Raw genomic sequence first — 26527 nt, 5'->3', positions numbered from 1 at the left:
TTGGGTCTGACTTTTTGCGACCCCACGGACGGCAGTCCACCAGGCTTCCTAATGTTGTTGCTGCTGTTTTTAAATTTTATCAACTGATCTACCAGCAAACACTCTGTTCTCCTTCAGCTGTAATTAGAATTTGTATTTCTACCATTTTGGTGAATGGATATAGCTAAGAATCTGGAAGCTTTCATTGATTTTAAGATAATATTTATCATTAGATTCATTAAAAATCGCCAACTGGGTAATAATGTACCCCTGACTTTTTAGACTTAAAAGAGGTAAAATTTTAAACTAAGAGATTATAGAGGATCACATCTGACTTGTTCTAATGAGAAGTAGTTATTTTTATAATTTGAAGTAACAGTATTTAATAAGTAATAAACTGTTAATATTCTACCTTTCGAGGACTCAAATGATGATTTTAATTGAAAATGTTATTTATATTTTATTGAACAATAGTAGTAAAATTTTATGAAAGTAAAGGGGATATGTAATCCCTCTATAACTTTATGAAGTAATAGCTATTACTGCAGAAAATTAAAATTTTAAAATAATGCTTTTGCCATCCAGACAAATATTTTCATCATATTCTTCTTCCTTTTTATATTGCAATATTTGTCAATCTCATCAGGACAGTTAGCAGATTTTCCCTTTGCTATGTACCTATGATAATTCATTCTTTATTACAAGCTGACACATTCACCATAGAAAGCTTGTTTTCTCCACTCAGGATCACATTTATCTGAAAAGAAATTCACAAGACTATCATCTCAGCAGATGTTGGCCATTTTTGCTAGTTTAGAAAGATGTTATGGGGGGTTGTCAGAGTCAAGTATGTGTTAATCAAACGACTCCTAAGTTGACAGTCACTGAATGCTTGAGTTTGAAATAAAAATCTGTGTTATTTAGTTTCAGTTTAATAGACTTCACCACACACAAATCCTTGAGTATCACACAGTCTTTGTCTGGCTGCTCTCCTTATTATATAAGCTCTGATTTGGACAAGTCCTTATCCCAGACAAAAGGTATGTTTTATTTAAACAGACACCCTAGTTAAAAGAGTGCCTCTTCAAATTTTCACTGTGCAAGAAGGCCTCAGACACTGGGTGGATGGTCCCAGAGGGTATTTGCTCCACCATCCCACTCTTCACTCACTGGCCTGGTCTCTGCTACAGGCACAGGATCTGGCCTCCCTGTGCAGGGAGAGAGGAGTGATGCATCTGGGGAGAGGGTCCCCTCTGGGGACCCTGATGAGTGGGGACCACTGCTGATTCAGGAACTGACCCTTTTTTGGGTCACTTTGCTGCTTTGGGGCCACCATGCTGCTTCCTGTCCCAATCCCATCCTGATGCATGTGGGCCACTGCTCTACTATCTCTGCCTCACTACAAAGACCACATCCAAGCCCAGGGAGGCTGGCAGGTCATCACAGAGCCTGCTCCCTTCTGCTGGGACTGGGTAGTGTGGAAAGGGCTGTAGGTCTTGTTGCCAACTAAAAACTGGCACTTGCCATCTGCCACTACAAGGATTAAATCACAAGATGCTGTGACTGCTGACCTTCAACACCCCTGAAAGGAGTTCAGGGTGGAGATCTGGAATGAGGTACTCTGCTTGGGGCAAAACTGGCAGAACAAATCTTCAGCTAGTTATTTTCAGGAAATGGTTTTATGAGCCCAATCTCTTCGCATCAAGAAAAGCACTAAAATCATAAATGCTGACATCTGTTCTTCACGAAAGCAGCAACCTTCCGCAAAATGTGTGCTTCATTGCATGTATTCCCCTTTCACTAAAATCACACATATCCTGACTTTCCCCCATACCTCTTTGGAGAAGTTTCTCAGAGCTCTCTGAGATGCTGTCTCCCAGGTTATAGTCCACATTTTGCCCCAAATAAAACTTAGCTCACAACTCTCATGTTGTGCTTTTTATTGCCGTTGTTGACATTGTCCAGCACTGGCTGGAGTGCCTGAGCACAAAGGGTCAGAGTGAGGTCTGGGACAGGGGCAGGAGTTACTCTTCAGGTGCTACTCCCTGGCCTAGGCATGGCCCACAGAGTGCCAGCTTAGCTGAATAAAATCCAGTTGACTTTGTGTGTGAGTTGTGAACCCTACTGTAGGCATCACCGTCCACCAGCCTGCAGCAGAAAACAGGCAAAAAGTGAGATCTGCCGATCCTGATCCTCCAACATGTACACAAATGTATACAAATGCATGTATGTAAGTCTCTAACATCAAGGTTAGGTAACTTTTTGGAGATAAAATTGCCAACATCCACTGGATCATAGAAAAAGCAAGAGAATTTCAGAAAAACATCTACTTCTGTTTCACTGACTATGCTAAAGCCTTTGACTGTGTAGATCACAATAAACTGTGAAAAATTCTTAAAGAGATGGGAATACCAGACCACTTTTCTCTGCCTCCTGAGCAACCTGTATGCAGGTCAAGAAGCAACGGTTAGAACTAGACATGGAACAACAGACTGGTTCCAAATTGGGAAAGGAGTACGTCAAGGCTGTATATTGTCACCTTGCTTATTTAACTTATATGCAGAGTACATCATGAGAAATGCCAGGCTGGATGAAGCACAAGCTTGAATCAAGATTGCTGGGAGAAATATCAATAATCTCAGACATAAAGACTACACCACCCTTACATAGAAAGAGAAGAGGAATTAAAGAGCCTCTTGATGGAAGTGAAAGAGGAGAGTGAAAAAGCTGGCTTAAAACTCAACATTCAGAAAACAAAGATCATGGCATCCGGTCCCATCACTTCATGGCAAATAGATGGGAAACAATGGAAACTGTGACAGACTTTATTTTCTTGGGCTCCAAAATCACTGTGGATGGTGACTGCAGCCAAGAAATTAAAAGACCCTTGCTCCTGGGAAGAAAAGCAATGACAAACCTAGACAATGTATTAAAAAGTAGAGACACTACTTTGCCTAAAAAAGTCCGTACAGTCCAAACTATGGTTTTTCCAGTAGTCATGTATGACTATGAGAGCTGGACAAAGAAAAGGCTAAAGGCTGAAGAGCTGTTTCTTTCATACTATTATGCTGGATAAGACTCTTGAGAGTCCCTTGGACTGCAAGGAGATCAAACCAGTCAATGATAAAGGAAATCAACCCTGAATATCCATTGGAAGGACTGGTGCTGAAGCTGAAGCTCCAATACTTTGGCCACCTGATGCAAAGAGCCAACTATTGGAAAAAGACCTAATAGTGGGAAAAATTGAGGGCAGGAGGAGAAGGGGATAACAGAGAACAACATGGTTGGATATCATCACCAACTCAATGGACATGAGTTTTAACAAGTTTGGGGAGACAGTGAAGGACAGAGAAGCCTGGCATGCTGCAGTCCATGGGATCACAAAGAAGTCAAATACCACGGAGCTGGTGGAACCACAACAATTCTTTGGTTAAGGAAAGCCTTGGGGACCTTTCTGATCCCCCAAAGGTAGACTGTGCTCCTTGTCTGAGTTGGTTTCTGGGATTGAAATTAGTCTTCGCAATAAAGTAACAGGGGTGAGAGGCTAACTACGGAAGCCAAGAAGGAGGGATGGAAAAAGATGCTGTAGGTTGGGCATAGGAGAAAAAGCTAAGTGAGAAATTGCCTTTAGTGGGGAGATTTAGGAAGCTTTAACCTGTCTTATCTTCAAGGACTATAGCTGTTTCCTGCTCTTCTCTGTATAGTCATCTCAGGGTATCTCTCAGTTCTAGCACAGTCTATAACTCAGGATGGCCCTAGTGGTGTCTGGAGTGAGGGAGGCCCAGGTTCAGTCAGCACAGGAGTGAGCAGGACAGGGAAAGAAGAGAAACCACAGAAGATACAGCCAGATAGAGGCAGAGCTGCAGCACTGAGGGGCGAAGGGTGAACACTGTCCCACAGCCCCACTCCTTGCCCAGAAACCAGTGGAAAGACATCTGGGGAGGGGTCAGGAGTCATAGTACAATCCTGAGCTATAGGTTATCCAGGAAAAAAACGAGAGCACGTGTTGTTTTGTGCTGCTATTAATACCTAGATAGCATATTAAAAAGCAGAGACATTACTTTGCCAACAAAGGTCCGTCTAGTCAAGGCTATGGTTTTTCCAGTGGTCATATATGGATGTGAGAGTTGGAATGTGAAGAAAGCTTAGCACCAAAGAATTGATGCTTTTGAACTGTGGTGTTGGAAAAGACTCTTGAGAATCCCTTGGACTGCAAGGAGATCCAACCAGTCCATTCTAAAGGAGATCGGTCCTCAATGTCTTTATGCTTCAGTATTCTGATCTACAAAGTGATCATCATAATACGACCTCCTCCACAGGGCAGTTCTAAAGATTAGTAAATATATTCAAAGCATTTAGAACTATTCCTGAGTGCGGCAATAGGCTCTGTGCTTTGTCATCCTGTCTCAGCTGCTTGATGCTATGGCACCAGCTAGTAATTATAGAATTGTTTAGGATAGTACCCTTGACTTCATTCGTGAGTGGTGACTCCTTGAAGGCCGGCAAGTGGCCTTCAATTCCCCTGCCCCACTCTCCTCAAAGTATCTCTGGAAATGATCTACAGATGGAACTGAAGGACCCCCAGCCAGTGGCCTTACTTAATGGCAGAGAGGTAAGACTGGAGAGGCACCTTGGCAACCAACCTGAGCCTAAAGTTTGCAGCCCCTGAACACGTCACGTCTAACAGGGCTCCTAAGAACATGTCCTCATCTCATAAGGAATTAGGGTATTTGCTCTGGCTCTGGAAGCTTCCTATAGGTCTGCATCAGTGGCGGCACTAACGATGGGTGCATAAAACATAAAGGATGTGAAAATGACCCTCTGGATATGGGAAAGCAATCTTAAAGTGTTTCTTTATTAAAGTTTAATCCTGAATTTACTAGCCAGAATTTAATAATATTGTATAATACGTAGGTAATTTATAAGCGAGAGATTTGTGCATGCTGCGTGCTTCAGTCGTGTCTGACTCTTTGGGACCCCATGGACTATAGCCCACCAGGCTCCTCTGTCCATGGAATTCTCCAGGCAAGAATACTGGAGTGGGTAGCCATTCCCTTCTCCAGGGGATCGTCCCAACACAGGGATGGAACCCATGTCTCTTACATCTCCTGCACTGGGAGGCAGATTCTTTACCACTATGGCCACCGGGGAAGCCAAAGGAGAGACATATACCTGGACTAAAAGCATTTTCTCAATCATGCAGCTTCTGATAGAGACAGTCCCTGGAGTTGCACAGTAAGCCAGGGAAGGGGAAGGGCTTGTGATGAATTCAGTGTAGGAAGAAGGAGTAATCTAAGCTGGTGGGAAGGAGAGAGGGCTTGTGGCTTTATGTGCAGGAGCTGGAGCAGTGACGTTCCCCCCACCTATCCTCAAGAGACCACCCCGGCACTTCTGGCAATTTCTGTAGCCTTGTGAAAACAGCAGAGTCCCTCAAAAGTGCCTCAATTTCAAAGATGTGGGCAGGAATGGCATCTTGGGCATGTGGATGTCACACCTCGCAGATCTCGGCCGGGGCAAGAGATTACTGTTAGAGGGGAAGGGCCGGGCAAACAGACTGTCCCCTCTGAAGCACTCAGAACACTTCTGCCTTCTTTGAGAGGAGAGACAGGAGAAAAAGCACTATTTCACTCATTCAGCCTGGTTCTCCTCTGACGACTGAGGCCAGGAGGCAGCAAACTCTTCCTGTAAAGGGCCAGAAGGTGAGTATCTGCAGCTTGGCTGACCATATGGTCTCTGTCACACCTGTTCCCCTGAGCCACTGCAGAGTGACAGCAAGTACAGATGATATGAAAGCAACTGGGTGTGGCTCTGTATGGACTCAGAAACTTGGATTTCATGTGTTCTTACATATCACAAAATAGTATCCATCGTTTGATTACAAATCATTTTATAAGGCGATGATCACTTTTAACCCACAAGCACTACTAAAACAGGTGACCAGATGGATTTAGACCATAAGCCAACAGTTTGCCAACCCCGGCTTAGAGAAAACACGAGTTTTGTTGTTGTCATTGTTTCTTTAAAAGTGTGAACATCTTTCCCTTGTCTCTAACTTGGCATTGATGAATAAAATACTTTTTTCCTCTTGCAGTTGATTTTTCATTAAGGCCCCAGAAGTTTATCAACAAGAGCTAATTCTAAGAGCATATGAATATGGAACAGGGAACCAATATAATCCCTTTTGTTGTCAGTTTTTCTTCAAATTAGATACTGAATGTCACTAAGATGGTTATCTTCGTCTTTTATAAGGGATTGTGTGGAAATAAAATTACCTTAGCTAATAATATGCAACAACTAAATGCAAAAATAGTCCAGTCCCAGACTGAAGCAAATTAAGTAGGCTGAAGGTAAGAGAAACTCTGACAGAAGAATAAATGGGTATTCTATCTAAACCAAGATATGTATTATTAACATGGGATGGTACTTACAACATCAAGAGTAAAATAAAGGAGTATTTTGTGCCTTTCTTCCTATGATAGAGTGAAATACTGAAATGCAAATATCAATAATCAGCTATAAAAGCAACTTAGCTTGCCTGGATTTCAAAACATATAATTTAGTGTCATACTGCAGTTTAACAGAATTGCTATGATCTACTTGGGAACTGGAAGTTACAACAGTCTGAAGATGCAGAGCCTGATGCCAAGTCCTGGACCACAGCTTCAGCATCCCCATATCCTGGCCCCTGACCAGGATAACGTATATGATTAGAAATGCAGGCAGCTCTAGTGTCTGCAAACCACCACCATAATATTCTCTAAGTTTACTCAGCCATGGGAGGCTTTAGACCAAGCGCAATTCTCTGTATTTTCTTAATTATATTGATTTTATAGTTAAGCTAAGTGTTCTCCAACAAATTTAATCGTGACCTTTAACTAGTTATTTTGCAAACAGTTTCATGTTCTGGAAAACACTTGTCCTTCTTCATGTGGTCTGTGGTTGTGTTCAATTCAAAATATATATTTAATCCAGGAGAGCTAGAGAGTTGAACCATATATACAAGTGCCAGGGCTGCTGCTGCGGCGCTTCAGTTGTGTCCGACTCTGTGCGACCCCAGAGACGGCAGCCCACCAGGCTCCCCCGTCCCTGGGATTCTCCAGGCAAGAACACTGGAGTGGGTTGCCATTTCCTTCTCCAATGCATGGAAGTGAAAAGTGAAAGTGAAGTCACTCAGTCGTGTCCGACTCTTAGCGACCCCATGGACTGCAGCCTACCAGGCTCCTCTGTCCATGAGATTTTCCAGGCAAGAGTACTGGAGTGGGGTGCCATTGCCTTCTCCACAAGTACCAGTGACCAACCACTAAATTATAATTTCCTATGATTCAGCCTAATAGTGTGTATGAAGTAAATTCTCAGTTGGCCTTACTAAATATGCTACATTTTTAGTAAATATGTTTTCTTTTTCCCTCCCAAGGTTGCCAAAGAGGTAGAAAAGTGTTAGTCACTCAGTGGTCTCCAACTGCAATTCCATGGACTGTAGCCCTCCAGGCTTCTCTGTCCATGAGTTTCCCAGGCAAGAATACTGGAGTGGGTAGACATTCCCTTCTCCAAGGGATCTTCCCAACCTGGGGATCAAATCCAGGTCTCCTGAATTGCAGGCAGATTCTTTACCATCTGAGCCAGCAGGGAATCCCCCAAACAGGCATACTGTACCATTAAAAAGGCACTTACCAGCCTTAGGTAAGCACATATGCCTTTATACGTCCTCTGCTTTCTTAAAGCAATTATACTCATTAAATACATTAATAATGATTTACAAAAAAATTAGTACTACTACCTTCGATTTGCCTGTGTGACAAAATATGCTAACCCCCACTCCCCACCTCCAGACTTCTTTCATTTACAATATACTCAGGGAGCTCAACTGGAGTCATATTTGGTTTTTATCATCATCAGAAACATTAATGAGAAAAGCAGGTCATTTCACAATGCTTCTGAGGAGAGAGGACATCAACACACACACACATACCCTTTCACAAGGGAGTGTTATTTAAGCTTCCAAGCAGACCCACCCCTCTGTGGGAGGGCCACACCACTGTAGACAGACCACTCCTCCGTGGAGAGGCCCCCCTGGTGTGGAAAGGGCCCCCTCTGGGACAGGCCATGCCCCCGCAGGCAGGCCACCCTCCTGTGGACAGACCACCCCTCGGTGGAGAGGTCCCCCTGGTATGGAAAGGCCCCGCTCTGGGACAGGCCATGCCCCTGCAGGCAGGCCACCCCACTGTGGACAGACCACCCCTCTGTGGAGAGGCCCCCCTGGTGTGGGAAGGTCCCCCTCTGGGACAGGCCACCCTCTTTGGACGGCTGCCTCCCCGTCCCCTTGTGGACAGCCCCGGGGGCCCTGAGTGCACACCTGTGCTCGTGCGGTACGTGCCCGTGTGTGCTGGCGGCAGAGGGTCCCCCTGGCTCTGGCTGAGACTCCTCATGGGGGGCTTCTGATAGACACGGTCTTCATAGATGGGGTCGATGTGGTGCTCCGGGGACTGCAGGGCCCGCAGCTCGGGGCCCAGGTGGCCGTGCTGGCTGCTGTACGAGGCCCGGGACCCAGCTGGAAGGAAGGAATAAGGAGACAGTCAGACCCGCCCAACGTTCAGACAGAACTTGTTTTATCCAAGACATGTTCGAATTTGGGGAGGGGGACAGAAACGTTGAAATCTGCAGAAAATCCAATGAACGGTGCGCAATGGTAGCAAGAGAACAAGCTTGTCAGCTTATCAGCATCACCCAGCCGCCTCGCTTTGCTCCCGAGTCTGATCTCTGAATATGGGTGATGATGATGCTGAGATAAATCCACGCTGCACAGGGCCAGCGGAACACATTTTTCTCAGCCTAACGACTGGAGCAGGTTTCCTCACTGAAGAAGCCAGGCAGACTGAAGTCACCCCAGAAAGCTCTTATTAGTCCACAATTCTTGCGCCTGAAATTTTACGGTGGCAGTTCTTATTTAAAGTATGAGCAGGTAAATAAGCCACGGAGGCAAGCCATCTTGATGCTATTCTGAAAAAGTGGACCAGAATTCATCTTCATCAGCAGTTTTTCCCTGGACAATGAGTGAACCAAGATGTTCAGCCTTACAACAGCCTAAATCCCCGAGAGAAGCAGATTTTAAAGAAAAAAAAAAGGTTTTAAAGTGATATTCCCTTTATTCTTATGCTCCAAATGGAAAGATTGGTATCTACTCTACCTTCCTCTGAAATGGTTCAAATGGTTGCCACAAACTGGCTTCATTTCTAAATTAAGGCTACACATTATTGTGAATCCTTATTTGTGTCTTTGGACTTCTTCTTTTTTTTTTTTGGTTTAGTGTTTTTTGTATTGTGTGGGAAGAGGTGTGGCTTTGAAGCTGTGGACCAGGGAATCCACACAAGAGGAGCAGAGTCTTAGGAGGGCTAAGAGCTTGAGCTGACACACAAGAAGATGTTGATGGAGAGTGAATATTTCATCATAGGGATGGCCAGAATCCCAGGAGTGAACATGCCAGGGGAATCATCTCCGTGGGCACAAATGGAATGGAGGGCATCTAGGGACGCTGAAGGGGCACCACGGAGAGATGGTTACCCAGCGATGGTGAGGACAGGAGCACACAGAGCCAAGTGAGGCTACAGATGATTTTAGCAAGACCCTTCAGATAAATCTCCAAAGCTAATACCCTGCCTGGTACACTAGGATTTAACTGGCAGCTGCCTTTGAACAAACCCAAATGGGAACCCTCCCTTTCAGCTTAAAGTAAGAGGGAGTTGCACTTCCTTGATTTTAGTGGTGTTTGTGGGCAGCTCTCTCTCTGTCCTGCTGGTCTACCACCTTCACTGATGGCCACTTTAAAGCCAACATCTTCAATGTGCAATGATTGGCTGCTTCTTCAGGACTGTCTAACCTCAAAGATTTTTAATATTCTCATCTAGTTTATTTGAGGATAAAGCCATTCAAAAGTTTTGAAACTGCCAACAAATGTTGCTTCACATAGGCTGCTTTACATTTAAATCAACAGAAAACAGAGCGATTCCAAAGGACTGGGGCAAGGTTGGGGCTTCTATGAATTCAATCTTGGTAACAAAGACTGAATGTTTTGAGGCAAGGGAAGGGAATAAAGTTGGCAAGTTCTTACCTTTCCTTTTGCTAGTAATTAAATAAATTCTGGTTTAGACAGTGTTCCAATGAGTGATAGATTCAAAATAACTGTTTTGCATAATTAGGTTCATTGCATCTGATTTATCAAATGCCAACATCACAGTGAATATTATCTCATGCTGGTATTTTCCAGGAATATATTTAAGTATGATACGCCTTGAGTTCCTGCTGTCAGTTCTTCCTACTTCTGAAAGTTTTGATAATATTCCAAGGACTTACAAGTGTAAAAAAACTAGGAAGCAGTCATTATATCCAAATGTCGTATAGTTAAATAAAAGCTATCCATTGTAGATTTAGAGTTTTAACTTTATTGCTGTTCCTTGATTCTAAGCAGTTAAAAATATTCAATGATAAACAGTAAAAGGACCTGCTTTTCTTTTAAGTTGTGACATGAGCTGAGGGTACATACAAAAATCCTCTTCTTATAAATGGGCATTAAGAAATGTTTACTCTCTTATTAAGATAAGGGCTATTTTGGTGGATATCAGAATTTCTATGTGCTGGTACAATGAAAAATGCAATAGTAAAATTATTAAATATTTGAATAGTATACTATACTTTATTTTTTTATTATTATGTTCTTGATAGAACTGAAAGTTCACGGTGTTTCCCTGTGGAGACATTTCTGCAAAATACCTTTGCATATTTAAGCACTGTGCACAACGCTGAAATGAAGCATTTTAAACTGAGCATTGTTACACTCCTTTTATCCACTGTAATCAAGTTTTAGTGGCTCATGGGTGGGCGGGCACAGCTATTGGCACGAGAGGTAGAAGCAGGAGAAAAGAAGGACAAGGAATTAAAGGCTACAACTTCCACAATTCATGCCTTTTACCACTCTTGCTCAAAAAAGCACATATCAGATCCTTACTACCAAGGCCTATTTGGGATTTTTCTGGTGATCCAGTGGCTAAGACTCGGAGCTCCCAATGCAAGAGGCCTGGGTTAGATCCCTGGTCAGGGAGCCAGATTCCACATGCCCCAACTATTGATCTTCCACGCTATAACTAAGACCCAGAGCAGCCAAATAAGTAAATGAATATATTTAAAAGAGTAAAACAAACAAAAATCAAGCCTATTTTATTTGGAGGCAATTTCAAGGAAAAAAAAATTGTCACACCACCTGTTCTGGGAGTGTGCTCCAAAATCTCAGGCTGTTGCTGTTGTTTCAGTCTCCGAGTCATGTTCAGTTCTTTGGGACCCCAGGCACTGGCTGTAGCCCATCAGGTTCCTTTGTCCATGGGACTCCCCAGGCAAGAATTCTGGAGTGGGTTGCTACTTCCTTCTCCAGGGGATCTTCCCGACGCAGGGACTGAGCCCGTGTCTCTTGCATCTCCTGCACTGGCAGGTGGCTTATTTGCCACTGAGCCACCGGGGAAGCCCACAGAATTACATGAGATGGTATATAGACTTGCTGATTCAAAGACAACACACTTTTCTTTAGTGGTAATTTTCTTTTATCATTATGACCTACTTGACAGCGAGTCCTCATCATAACACTGGACTCAAAACACTACTAGTAAACATCTGCATCTTTGCCAGAAACTGGAGCAATGTTGCCATCACGAGAAAATGTTAGAGAAACTCTGACTTTGTTAAAATGTCACAGAGGTCAAGGCCAATTGTGGTGGTGGAGAACAGGTCTGAGAGCCTTGCCTTGAACAAGCTGAGGGCTCCGAACTGCAGTGTGGCAAAGGGCAGTGGAAACACAGATGGGCCAAAGAGAAAAGAGAAAGCAGATCCCACAGCCCAGACCAGCTGCATCAACTGGTCCCCGGCCATTGCAGACGCAGGTCATACAAGTGTCCAGAAGGCACTTAATGACTAATTTCTATCACAAAAAGTACGGCATCCAACGTCAGTCATCTGTCAGTGCTCTCATATGCTTTTACTCATCCTACTTCTCCACTTCACAAGACAAAACTTGGGCCTAGAGAGCCCCGGCCCTGGCAATTTTCATATATGTGTTTCTGAAATTAGTGGGTTTGAAGACTCCCACCTGAAGCATCAATGATCCATATGCAGGCTAACAGAGGTTGTGATCCAGGAGGGCTGAAGGGTATTGAAACAGCTCTGTGCAGGCCAGGCCCTCCTGCAGGTCCAGGAGCCGTGGAAGACTGGGAAGAACCTCACACTGATGCAGGACGAGGCTTGAGACAGTTGCTGTACAAGAGCCATCATCTGTCCTAGGACCTCAGTCATCAGCTCACTGCTGCTAGTGCTGACTTGAAGGATGCTCAGATGGCTTAAATCAGGTCACTCCTGGCCACCTGGCAGTGGGGCTGGTGATGGGAGGTGAGCGGAAAGGTTTAGTTCTAGGCAGAGACATGTAACCAAGCAGGACCCTATGGGGTCTTCCTGGGACAGGCCCCACCCCACATGTCCTCTGCTGTAGTTCCTCTCTTAAATGCCAAGATAACAGTATCGGATGCACACTTCCTGAGTTGTTTTACAGATGCTAAGTGGAGAAAATTAACTACTTGATGACCATGAGCCCCTAGATCTATGGGCACTGTTATCTATCAGAGAATTGTTCTTGAGCTGATCACATATCCTGTGATCCCGTCTTTCTCAGCTGGCTTTTAAAAATGCTTTGCTAAGAAACCCTTTAGGGAGCTTGGGTTATTTTGAATACAAGGCACTAATTCTTGCTGGCCCTGCAATAAGCCTTTCTCTACTCCAAATGCTCAACTTTGGGTTTGCTTGGCCTAACTGTGCGTCAGGCATAGGAACTTGAGTTGGATAATGGATGGATGTACGCTGAAGAGTTGATGCTCTCAAATCGTGGTGCTGGAGAAGACTCTTGAGAGTCTCTTGGACAGTAAGGAGATGAAACCAGTCAATCCTAAAGGAAATCAACCCTGAATATTCATTGGGAGGACTGATGCTGAAGCTGAAGCTCCAATACTTTGGCCACCTGACCCAAAGAGCCAACTCATTAGAAAAGACTCTGACACTGGGAAAGATTGAGGGCAGAAGGAGAAGGAGGTAACAGAAGGTGAGATGGTTCAGTGACATCACTGACTCAACGGACATAAGTTTGAGCAAACTCCAGGAGACAGAGAAGGACAGGGTGTGCTGCAATCCATGGGGTTGCAAAGAGTCTGATTCAATTTAGCAACTGGGCTCCAGGGGCTCAAAGGGATGAGTAGAACGGACCCCTGGAAAGTGGAGGGAAACTAGACTCAGTATATCCCCTGCTGCTCTGTAGGCATCTTCACTCCAGCACAACCATTGACATGAGCAGTTCCTACACAGAAATGTAAGCAGATAGGTTAGAGGGTCCCTGGAGAAAGACAGTCAGGAATGACTTTCTTGACATAAAAAACCCATTTTGGCCTAAGCCATTTTGTGATCTAAGCCTGGCTGCAATGCTTGCCTTTGACCAGGTCTCAGTAATTAATTACCTTAAAGGAGGGAAAGGAGAAACAATGGAGGGGCATTCAAGAAGCCAACAGTGCAGCCTTGGGGCGGGGTTCTGGCTCCTCAACAGATACACACAACAGTATACCTGTGAGTTCCGCAGAAACCTGGCTCCACCCAGGGAGAGGTGGAATGGCGCTGCTGACCCTCCTCACTTCAGTCGACTAAAGCTTGGACTCTGTTGACCTGATGACATAATTCTGGGCTGCTTTTCCTCTGCTCGAGCCCTCTCATGAATATGCATATACCTTTAGCTTAAAACTTTCCTGTTCAGATAGACAGAGCTTCAGGAAAGATCCCTGTGTTCGTACTTGCTGCAAAAAATAAATCCTTCCTTCTCCCAGCTTCTGGCTTGGTTGTGTCTATTGGCCCAAGAGGGGAACCCAGTTTTGGGGGAACAGAAACTTGAAAGTATGGCTCCCCTTCCAATTCTATACACAAAAGGAGGCCTTAGGAGCACAGGTGTATAATAATGTCTAGTAATTTGAACTAAGCTCTAATAGCATCTAAGGTAGTAATTTTATCACTCTTTACTGTGTCAGTTTTTCCCAAACAAACTGAAATAAGAAGACACGGTCTGGACTCCAGAACTGTGTTTAACCATCTGAGCAAATCAAGGAAAGCCACTGAACCTCTCTGAGCTCTGGTTTCCTCCAGCATAAAAATACATATAAGAATGCCTGCATTTGTACGACGTGGCATTGTGGGAGGATCAAGGAGAGAGAAATCAGTGTGAAGGGCTCTGCAATTGATAAAGCTGCGTAAAAACAGGTACTCTCACATCATTTGATCTTAGAGTCAAGGAATTATTATGTTATCTTGTTAATATACATCTTTTGATTGAAAAAAAACAACCAAACTCTATAACTTAAACTATCAAAATATCCAAAAACAACTTGAGGTTTAAGATTTTTGAAATATTATAAGCAAAAGAAACTTTGATAATTTTGTGAAGTATTACTGCAAAATGTAAATCTTACGGCCTTATTTTTCTTAAAAAATTAGTGTTGCTTTTGAATGGATAATAGCAAAGAATAAAGGAGCAAAGGAAGTTCAAAATGGAAAGAAACACTGACATGACCAAGGGAAGGTGGAATCCTTTTTAGAAAAGGAATATGATATAAACGAAACCTGCAGAGGGAAGATAACAAACATCTGCTGATCCATGAGGAAGCCAGCGACCGACTCGCAGGGAGCTCTTGACATGGAAAATAATTACGAAGCTGCAAGGGTAAAGTGTCGTCAGTGCATTGTCTGCCTCATGCCTCCAACCCCACATTTTCCCTGGGCCAGAGAATTCAACAGGCTCTGTTCCATTTGACCAGCGACAGATTTGCAAATGAATTTCTATCTGCTAGATTTTATATAGAGTGTGTACACGTGCCAGCTAATCCATGTTGATGGATATATTCACTGATTCAACACCTATTTACCGAGTAAGCGACTTCTAGAAGTTTTGGATACCATCATGCTTAAGAGGAGAAAGTTCCTTGCCTTGAAAATAAGTCAGTCATCACATTTAGAGATGAAGGTACTGAAGGAAAATAAAGTAGGGTGAGGAGAGTGGTCAGTGTCAGAGGGTATACTGTTTTGATAAGGTAGTCATGAACCTTCTTCTTGAAGGTCTCACATTTCAGCAGAAAACTTCATAAGAGAGCCATGCTGGAGGAAGCAAGTGTGTTTCTCACACAGAGGGGCCAGCAGGGAAAGCAAAGGCTCTCTGCAGGAGTCACTTCAGAGTATTTACAGCAGTGATTTTATCATTCATTTAATCCACATTGTCTTTAAAAAGAAATGCCAGTTAGTATGTGAACTCTTTACAAGTTCATACCACAAATGATCATAAAAACTGAACAGATATTTTTTGACTCAAAATTTCACAGTAGCCATATTTTAAGCCAAAGAATTTGAAATATTCAACAGGAGATCACACATAAGAAGCTCATGAGAACTGCACAACAAAGATTCAGCTCAAATACATACATATAGATATGCATTTGAATTGTCATTCCTTAGAATATGATTAATTCTCAAACCTTTATTTATTCCTTGCAGATTTATCTGCAAGACTCTTAAAAGTGCTGATTCCTGAGCACAAGATCCTCTGAAGTCTAACTCGGTCCATCTGAGCAGAGAGTTGGTGCTGTTTAGTTGCTAAGCCGTGTCCAATTCTTTTGTGACCCCATGGACTGTAGCCCACCATGTTCCTCTGCTCATGGGATTTCCCGGGCGAGACTACTAGGTGGACGTTTCCTTTTCTAGGGGATTTTCCCAATTGAGGAATCAATTCGTGTCTCCCACACTGGCAGGTAGACTCTATACAACTAAGCCATCTGGTAAGTCCAAGCAGGGAGTAGCAATGTGTATTTAATGGGCACCACCATGCTTCTCGGATGGCTTAGCTGGTAAAGAATCCACCCGCAGTGCGGGAGACCTGGGTTCGATCCCTGGGTTGGGAAGATCCCCTGGAGAAGGGAAAGACTACCCACTCCAGTATTCTGGCCTGGAGAATTCCATGGACTGTACAGTCCATGGGATTACAAAGAGTTAGATACGACTGAGTGACTTTCACTTTTCGCTTTTCACCATGCCTCACCTTTCTCCTGCAGAAATCACCCTGACGGCCTCCCTGTCCCAGACAAAGCGGAGAGGGAAGGCATACCCCAAAGACAGAAATCTGCATTTAATATGTTATTACCCTCCATTTACACTTCTTGCTTTCTTCAAATAGTATCATTCACTACCACTAATGCCAATTACTTTATTGACTAGAATGAAACAGATTCATTCTCTTTTCATGGGGGTCCATTCATATTCTCTTAATTTCTAGACTATACAATTTCTGGTTCTCTAATTCAACAAGAATTCACTTGCTTTCTCACAGAAACAAATGGTTGCATGTTTTCATGTGGAAGTATCAATACTAGGTTCTGAAGGACACACTGCCATTGACTTGTTTCCTTCAAATTTGGAAGCCAGTTTCACATGCTCATTTGCAAAGAAATGGAAGGAGAAAAAGAAGGACCTAAATGACATATCGATCAGTACAGCAAGCTGACTCGAGGAGTATGTGGCCAGACGGCGGAGTTGAACACTTTCATTTCTGAGAGAGAAAAGAGTTGTCTGCAGAAGAAGACAGCTTATCATGCTACATAGAAGACTCGAAAGTAAAATCTAAGAATTCAGTTTTTTTTTTTTGTAAACCATGCAATCAGTTCATACACGCTATTTATGAGTAAAACCACATCTTCAAAGGGCAAAGTAGGACTTTTATAGAGACATGTAGAGTCCGGAAGAAAAGGAGGTTTCCTGTCGCAAATCCCCACTATACCTCTTTCCTTGCTGGGGGCTCTGACTTCCAGGTATGTTCCTACAGATACGCCGGCATCACTAAGCGACGTGGCCAAGCAGCACAGCCTGTGCGGGCAGGACGCATTCTCTCTGCGAGGGTTTCTGACTAGTTCAAAGTGGACTAGTTCTAGTGGACTTTGAATGTCTCAAAAGGTCTGGCTTGTTATTTGTTATCATTAAACTCCCGGGAGAAAAAAATGCCCTCAGCAAATGAGCACTATCAGAAATACATAAATTTACATAATTTTGGTGAATGTTATACTTTGGGCACGTGATGAGAAGAGCCGACTCATTTTTCAATAAAAGACCCTAATGCTGGGAAAGACTGAGGGCAGGTAGAGAACGGGGTGAGACAGGATAAGATGGTTGGGTGGCATCACTGACTCAATGGACATGAGTTTGAGCAAACTCTGGGAGTTGGTAAAGGACAGGGAAGCCTGGTGTGCTGTAGTCCATGGGATGGAAAAGAGTCAGATATCAGTGTCTGACCAACAATAAAGTTGTAAATTGGCACAGGAGTAGGAAGTAGAGCTTGAATTTTGATTTGTGTCAAAAGCAAAAATCAAGAATAAAACAAGTATTATATAGAATATTTCTCACATTTAAGGTATAATATTTGCATAATTTGCAATTTAATTCCAGTATTTAAAAGATCTCCAAATAATTCCTGTACAACCTGAGTCAAGTCCATATGCTAAATTTCATTTGAAAATGACCATCATTTATTGAATTAGTTTGATGCCTTATATTGGTATAAATGTTAAAATACATGGACACATTTCCTACATATAGGCCATGAACCATATTTATTGGAAGGGAAATTATTAATTCATTTGTATTCAATGATGAAACTGCATTGAAGATTAATAATTTTAGTGTAATAGGCCACCTGATGATATAAATTGATTCTATGATAAGTCTGTTCTGGAAAGCTAAGAATGCCCCCCCATTTCATCTCTTTCATAAAACCCTAAATTTTCCTATATTTTGCTGATATAATACAGCCTTGCTGCTATCGTGAAGACTGCTCACATGGTCTCTGAAAACAAATCTAACATAGAAGCATTTGCTCCTGTGATTTTCTTGACAAAGTTTCCAATACAACTTATTGTAATTACAACACTTCACCTCACCTTTTACTAAATGGATAGAGTCATCTACTGGGACTCAAACACTTTCCAGTAAGAATAATTAAGGCCAAAATCCCTGGCCAGTGTATCCCTGTGATTTTGTTCCCTTGTCTTTCCTCCCTAACCATAAGCATTTCTTTCCAAAGCTGTTAAAAAAACGGGCTTCTTTTGTGCAATTCCTTTTGCACAGGCAGGCAGGTGCACAGTCATGAGACAGTGGTAATGAAATGTGAGTAGTGTGGAATCTGATATCTCTGCACCCTGAGGATGGACCATTGCCATTTTTATTTTCAGTCCAGGGTCGTGTGGCTCCACGTCCACACTGAAGGATGGTATTCTGTGTCACACACAACTCCAAGTAAAGAGCCCGAGGAAACATACCTAAGATGGCACTGTGGTACTAGTGAAACACACAAGATACACAGCGTCGATCTGGCATCCATCTCTTCACTTTTTTATCTCAGGGAAGGTAGGCAGTAGCTCTGAGTGCACCAGCAGTAGTGTTTCAGTATTTCTCAAAAAGTCCCCTGATTAATATTTAGGTTCTGACTCAACAGGTTTGGGGAAGAGCCTGAGGTCCTTCATTTTTAACAAGTTCTTGGGCAATTTTGGTGTTGCTGGTCCACAGACCTCCCTGTGAGAAGCCAGGATGTACTGATTTAGCTATGATTGTGTATCTCGGTTGCTAGACGTTTTCAACCCTGGCATACTTCTAGACCCCTGGACACACTTTGATACCCACACACTCTTCTTTATCAACGAGATGGATAAAACTCAATGAGTGTCATTTTATTTCTCTACAGCTACTTCTCAAAACCCTACCAGTGCAGTATTTCCACTGTATGTCTGGAGTCTGGTTCAGACCCAGTTGCCAGGGATAATTATGAATCTTTCCAAGAAAAAGAATCCAGGACAAGGTGCTCCTGACCCATCGTTTTTGTTATATCAAGATATAAAAACAGACTCTGGCTGCAAGGGAGGGGAAGTCTTCATTCTGCTTTACAAAGACTGACTGTTGTGGGGGGAGGAAAACTCAGTTTTCACTTTTGTGCATGTGGTTTTTGCCCAAAGAGCACAGACGACATTCTCAATGGATGGACAAGGAGAAGGGTTGCATCAGTGAAAGTAGGTATGCAATTTTCTTCATAAATCGCTTTAAACATTTTGAAAAATATCTGTACTAAGAGGTTTTGCATCTCAGCATCTTAAACAGAAGACCCTTCCTCAGATTGTATTAGGTATATCATAGACAGAGGCACAAATTCCTTTTCAAAATTACAAGTGTGCATGCTCAGTCATGCCCGGCTCTTTGTGACCGCATGGATCGCAGTCCACCAGGATCCTCAGTCCATGGAATTTTTCAGGCAAGAATACTGGACCAGTTTGCCATTTCCTAATTCTTTTAAAAATTAGATATTTGTGAAAACACAAACTTCAAATATTCTCCTGTATCATTTTTATACTGCTTTCCATGCTCCTCCCACCAAATGGCCTTAATGGTAATTCCAGAAGAAGTAGGCACCGTTGACTCTCAATATAATTTGGGGTGGGGGGAACAGGCAAATAAACTGTTTCATAGATGAGTCATTTTCTATATTTACATTGTATAATTTCTGTATATTTCCATGTTAAAGTTTTATTACTTTAATCAACATAATACTTGGCATATGAAAAAAGAGTTTGAGAGGAGAGGAACTGTTCTGTGTAATAAACACTTCCAAGGAATGAAGTTCTTCCTTGATTCTTTTCTGGTTAAAAGCTTTTAATATGTGTATGTGTATGACTGTGTTTTAGAATCCAATTAGCCACTGAACTATATATGAGTAATTACTATTTGAATACTGGTTATATTAAAACATTAATTCCCTAATAAATGCATGATTGATGAGACCTATGTATAGTTATAATTCTCCCACCCACCTTGCGTCTGTTACTTTAGAAATGGTTATTAAATCACCAATTGCTATGGTACAATAGTGATGTCACGGGTACCTTCCTAGTACAGAAATTGGTACTCACTCCTCCAGTGCAAAATAAATGCTAGTATGCAAGAAGACTGTCAAGGTGAAGGGCCTGTCTGGGGCGACATCTACCACAACCAGCTGCTGACTCAGCCACGGAGGGGACTGTGGCACGATCTGCTTCTAACCAGCTCAGCTTACGCCCTGAGTGAATGTGAGTGTGTGTATATGTGTGTGTGCACACTTAACTCCTAGGGAGGGGTTGACTTCTTTAAGATGCTGCCAGTCCATTCAAGGAGAGTGAAGGCTGAAGCCAGAAACACCAGGAAATACAGACATCATTCCAGGTTAGGACAGACTCCCCCTCTTCCCCAGCATAGCACCTGTGGGTCCAGGCACCATCCAGGAAGCCAAACAGGAAAAATCAAGGCTGACAAGTCTGTGTGAAGACTGTTGTTGTTGTTCAGTCACTCAGTCGTGTTTGACTGTTTGTGACCCCATGGACTGCAGCACAACAGGCCTTCTTATCCCTCACCATCTCCTGGAGTTTGCCCAAGCTCATGTCCATCTGAGATAATTATAAGCAAATAATTATAAGCAAATATAATTATAAGTGAAAATAATTATAAGCAAACAGAAATTTGAAGAGTTGCTCAAGTCCACTGAGTGAAGACCATTAATGGTTTTCTTTGGGTTCCTTTTCCTACCAAGTCTGGGGCTTCCTAGGCAGGTCCTTGGTGTACACAGACACCACAGAACAGGCACTGTCTGTTGTTATGATCACTTGCATCTTTGGAGTCAGACACCAGGGGAGTCTGTGACATTTCAGAGACGGCTATCTGGGTCTCCGATAATATTTTAACTGATGCCTAAAAGCATAGGAAGCCACTTTCCAAAGCTTTGAGAAACTCAGTGGTGAGAGAACAAGTGAGAGAAAAATGTGTACCTTACACACGTTTAGCTTCCCTAGTGGCTCAGATGGTAAAGAGCCTGCCTGCAATTCAGAGACCCGGGTTCAATCCCTAGGTCGGGAAGATCTCCTGGAGAAGGAAATGGCAACCCACTCCAGTATTCTTGCCTGGAGAATTCCATGGACAGAAGAGCCTGGCAGGCTACACTCCAACAGGCAGCAAAGAGTCGGACACAACAGAGTGACTAACACTTTCGCTTTATACATTTTTAATACTCATCGAGCCAAGTTTTTCTGTTAGCTGTTGGTAACTTTTTCATGCTTCATTCACCTTGAAGAGAACCTGGCATCTCTTTGTGTTCATACTTCACTTCATTATATGGATGATTTTCAATTATTGATGGGGTATAAGACTTTCACCAATTAGTGAGCTCCAGTACTCTTGCCTGGAAAATCCCATGGACAGAGGAGCCTGGTGGGCTGCAGTCCATGGGGTCGCTAAGAGTCGGGCACGACTGAGCAACTTCACTTTCACTTTTCACTTTCATGCATTGGAGAAGGAAATGGCAACCCACTCCGGTGTTCTTGCCTGGAGAATCCCAGGGAAGGGGAGCCTGGTGGGCTGCCGTCTATGGGGTCGCACAGAGTCGAACACGACTGACGTGACTTAGTAGTAGTATAATAGTCGAAGATACTTGTTGAATATTGACTAGATGAAGTGTAGTGAGGACTTCTGAAATATGCAGAGGGCTCAGTTGCCCTCAGGGAAACTGTTAACCCATTTAAATAAATGCTCTGCCTCTTCTGGTTAAAGGAAAATTCACTATACATTCTTTTTTTGTATCAAAGTTAGTGCTTTCATAATAGACATATAGATCTGCTCGATATCAGCCTTTAGAGATTTTAGGTATTTCACTTCAGTTTAGTTCAGTTCAGTTGCTCAGTCATGTCCAACTCTTTGTGACCCCATGAACCACAGCACACCAGGCCTCCCTGTCCATCACTAACTCCTGGAGTCCACCCAAAATCATGTCCATTGAGTAAGTGATGCCATCCAACCATCTCATCCTCTGTCATCCCCTTCTCCTCCTGCCCTCAATCTTTCCCAGCATCAGGGTCTTTTCCAATGAGTCAACTCTTCACATCAGGTGGCCAAAGTATTGGAGTTTCAACTTCAGCATCAGACCTTCCAATGAACACCCAGGACTGATCTTCTTTAGGATGGACTGATCGGATCTCCTTGCAGTCCAAGGGACTCTCAAGTCTTCTCCAATACCACAGTTCAAAAGCATCAATTCTTCGGCGCTCAGCTTTCTTTATAGCCCAACTCTCGCATCCATACATGACTACTGGAAAAACCATAACCTTGACTAGGCGGACCTTGGTCAGCAAAGTAATGTCTCTGCTTTTGAATATGCTGTCTAGGTTGGTCACAACTTTCCCTCCAAGGAGTAAGCATTTTTTAATTTCATGACTGCAATCACCATCTGCAGTGATTTTGGAGCCCCCCAAAAATAAAGTCTCTCACTGTTTCCCCATCTATTTGCCATGAATTGATGGGACTGGATGCCATGATCTTAGTTTTCTGAATGTTGAGCTTTAGGCTAACTTTTTCACTCTCCTCTTTCACTTTCATCAAGAGGCTTTTTAGATCCTCTTCACTTTCTGCCATAAGGGTGGTGTCATCTGCATATCTGAGGGTATTGATATTTCTCCCGGCAATCTTGAGTCCAGCTTGTGCTTCTTCCAGCCCAGCATTTCTCATGATGTACTCTGCATAGAAGTTAAATAAGCAGGGTGACAATATACAGCCTTGACGTACTCTTTTTCCTATTTGGAACCAGTCTGTTGTTCCATGTCTAGTTCTAACTGTTGCTTCCTGACCTGCATACAGGTTTCTCAAGAGACAGGTCAGGTGGTCTGGTATTCCCATCTCTTTCAGAATTTTCCACGGTTTATTGTGTTCCACACAAAGGCTTTGGCATAGTCAATAAAGCAGAAATAGATGTTTTTCTGGAACTCTCTTGCTTTTTCAATGATCCAGCAGATGTTGGCAATTTGATCTCTGGTTCCTCTGCCTTTTCTAAAACCAGCTTGAATATCTGGAAGTTCACAGTTCACGTATTGCTGAAGCCTGGCTTGGAGAATTTTAAGCATTACTTTACTAGCGTGTGCTGCTGCTACTGCTGCTAAGTCGCTTCAGTCGTGTCCGACTCTGTGCGACTCCCATAGACGGCAGCCCACCAGGCTCCCCCATCCCTGGGATTCTGCAGGCAAGAACACTGGAGTGGGTTGCCATTTCCTTCTCCAATGCATGTGAGATGAGTACAATTGTGCAATGGTTTGAGCATTCTTTGGCATTTCCTTTCTTTGGGATTGGAATGAAAACTGACCTTTCCCAGTCCTGTGGCCACTGCTGAGTTTTCCAAATTTTCTGACATATTGAGTGCAGCACTTTCACAGCATCATTTTTCAGGATTTGAAACAGCTCAGCTGGAATTCCATCACCTCCACTAGCTTTGTTCATAGTGACGCTTCCTAAGGCCCACTTGACTTCACATTCCAGGATGTCTGGTTCTAGGTGAGTGATCACACCATTGTGATTAACTGGGTGGTGAAGATCTTTTTTGTACAGTTCTTCCGTGTATTCTTGCCACCTCTTCTTAATATCTTCTGCTTTGGTCCATACCATTTCTGTCCTTCATTGAGCCCATGTTTGCATGAAATGTTCCCTTGGTATCTCTAATTTTCTTAAAGAGATCTCTAATCTTTTCCATTCTATTGTTTTCCTCTATTTCTTTGCACTGATGGCTGAGGAAGGCTTTCTTATCTATCCTTTCTATTCTTTGGAACGCTGCATTCAAATAGGTATAGCTGTCCTTTTCTCCTTTGCTTTTCTCTTCTTTTCACAGCTATTTGTAAGGCCTCCTCAGAGAGCTAATTTTGCTTTTTTGCTTTTCTTTTTCCTGGGGATGGTCTTGATCCCTGTCTCCTGTACAGTGTCACGAACCTTGTCCATAGTTCATCAGGCACTCTGTCTATCAGATCTAGTCCCTTAAATCTATTTGTCACTTCCACTGTATAATCATAAGGGATTTGATTTAGGTCATACCTGAATGGTTTAGTGGCTTTCCCCCACTTTCTTCACTTTAGTTATCCCACATCAAATCAAAGTTTATCCACATATAAAGTACATATATATAGACACATATAAATGTATTTACATATACTTAAGGGTATTCCTGGTGGCTTAGACTATAAAGAATTTGCCTGCTATGCAGGAGACCTGGGTTTCATTCCTGGGTTGAGAAAATCACCTGGAGAAGGGAATGGCAACCCCAGTCCAAAACGCTTGCCTGGAGAATTCCATGGACAGAGGAGCCTGGCAGACTACAGTCCATGGATTGTAAAGAGTCAGACACAATGGAGCAACTAACACTTCCACTTTTCATATATACATAGATGTGTGCATAGTGTTTTTCGCCAAATACTTTTTTAAAGATTTTTTTTTTACGTGGACCATTTTTAAAGTCTTTACTGAATTTGTTACATATGGCTTCTGTTTCATGTTTTGTCATTTTGGCTGCTAGGCATGTGAGATCTTAGCTCCCCAGTGAGGGATCAAACCCACACCCCTCCATTGGAACGTGAAGTTTTAACCACTGGACCACCAGGGAAGTTCTTGTCATATATTTAAAATATAGATAATAGGCAGAAATTATATGTATTATACATAACATATATATTCTGTGTAACATGGACTAAAATATACAACCAAGTTTTTAAAATTGTGAAATGAAACTAACATGACCTTGTAAATAGCTATACTTTACTAAAATAAATTTTTAAAAAATTATAAAAATGCCCATTGATTAAATGTCACAGCAGAAAGGATTTGACGCAGGTTGGGTAGCAAATAAACTCCATTCTGAAAGCTTTTGAGTTATTAATTATTGGGGGCTATTTTCACAGCTACTAAAAGAGTTGGGTCTCTCCATAATTCCTCTTGCCTAGATAAAAAGAAAGAAAAAATGTTTAAAAGAAGCTTTCTATTTGCTAAGGCAGAGATACTGGTTCACTAAGATCACTGAACTGATGCTGACACTTAAAGTGAGTGGCTACCACAGACATCTGTTTGCCCAAATTAATCCATACCTATGGAGAAGGCAATGGCACCCCACTCCAGTACTCTTGCCTGGAAACTCCCATGGACAGAGGAGCCTGGTAGGCTGCAGTCCATGGGGTCTCGAAGAGTCGGACACGGGACATGACTGAGTGACTTCACTTTCACTTTTCACTTTCATGCATTGGAGAAGGAAATGGCAACCCACTCCAGTGTTCTTGCCTGGAGAATCCCAGGGATGGGGGAGCCTGATGGGCTGCCGTCTGTGGGGTCGCACAGAGTTGGACACGACTGAAGCGACTCAGCAGCAGCAGCAGCATGACCTAAAATGCATAAGTACCACAGAGAACCAGAAGTACTTTACCATCAGTGTTCCCTCCACTTTCAGTTCAGAGGCATGGGGCCTGAAAATTAGGAGAAACTCACACCAGGGGTCAGACGCAAGCCAGGTTTTCTCATTGCTGGGTTCTGGGGACTCACTAGGAATCCATTCTGTTACATCTTTCTCTGATTCAACATTATATATGAGCATTTGCCAGCAGACTGTTTCTACTAGCTGTCCATGTGATCAGCAGGACTGAAGAAATAAGTAACTTTTGAGTCCAGGACCAGGGGAACATGTGGCTGCGCATCACCTGGCCCTTTTTTCAGTGAGGGCAGAGGGAAATATCCTGAGAGCTGGCTCATTTCTGGGGTCGGAGAACTTGTCCCCTGCTTTTTAAAAATTATTTTTATTGGAGTATAGTTGGTTTACAGTGCTGTGTCAGTCCCGAGTGTACAGCAAAGTGAATCAGTTATACACACATGTATATCCACTCTTTTTTTAGATTCTTTCCCCACATAGGTCATTACAGAGTATTAAGAAGAGCTCCCTGTGCTCTACAGTAAGGTCCTTCTTTTACTTATTTATTTTTGGTGGGACTTCCCTGATGTCTCGGTAAAGAATCCACCTGCAATGCAGGAGAGTCTGGTTCAATAGTTGGGTCAGGAAGATCGCCTGGAGAGGGAACAGCTATCCACTCCAGTATTCTTGCCTGGGAAACCCCATGGACAGAGGAGCCTGGTGGGCTATAGTCCACATGGTCTCAAGACTTAGACACGACTTAGGGACTAAATCCCATTTATTTTTGGTCACACTACATAATATCAGGTCCTTGCTTTAATCCATTCCTCTTCAATCTTCTCACACCCTCACCTTGTCTCCAATCTCCATCATCTCAAACAGTCACTCCCTTGCCTCTGGGGTCCTCATTCCAAGTGAAAAGAAGCTTACAAGATGTTTCATACACTTTTAACCAATATCTAACCCATCCATCCCTAGCAATACCCTCTTCTACCGTTTGAACCTGTTCAGCTGCACTTTATTAAACCTAGCCTCAAATGCTGCCTCTTCAGGGACCCTTTCCCCATCCCTCCTACCTGGACATGCCTCTCCCTCCAGGGATGTTCTGAGACCCTGGTCCTCTCTCATAGCTCTTCATACCACAAGTTACTTCTGAACTGATCAAGGGAGAACCATGGA

At 43.0% G+C, this 26527-nt stretch overlaps 1 protein-coding gene across 2 annotated transcripts in view; it reads right to left on the bottom strand.

Annotated features, from left to right (window-relative positions):
• The window catches only part of CTNND2 (catenin delta 2), a 1099643-nt gene that overhangs the window by 422301 nt on the left and 650815 nt on the right, over window positions 1–26527 (bottom strand). For both annotated transcript variants that reach the window (XM_005221651.5, XM_002696428.7), the window contains exon 8: window positions 8333–8527. In XM_005221651.5, coding sequence (XP_005221708.1) covers window positions 8333–8527 — 195 coding nt within the window. The remainder of the gene's footprint in view (window positions 1–8332; window positions 8528–26527) is intronic.

This window comes from Bos taurus, chromosome 20 (assembly GCF_002263795.3).
Source record: "Bos taurus isolate L1 Dominette 01449 registration number 42190680 breed Hereford chromosome 20, ARS-UCD2.0, whole genome shotgun sequence".
NCBI lineage: Eukaryota > Metazoa > Chordata > Mammalia > Artiodactyla > Bovidae > Bos > Bos taurus.
Note: the sequence above shows the minus strand (reverse complement) of the source record. Positions and strands in the feature narration are given on the sequence as shown.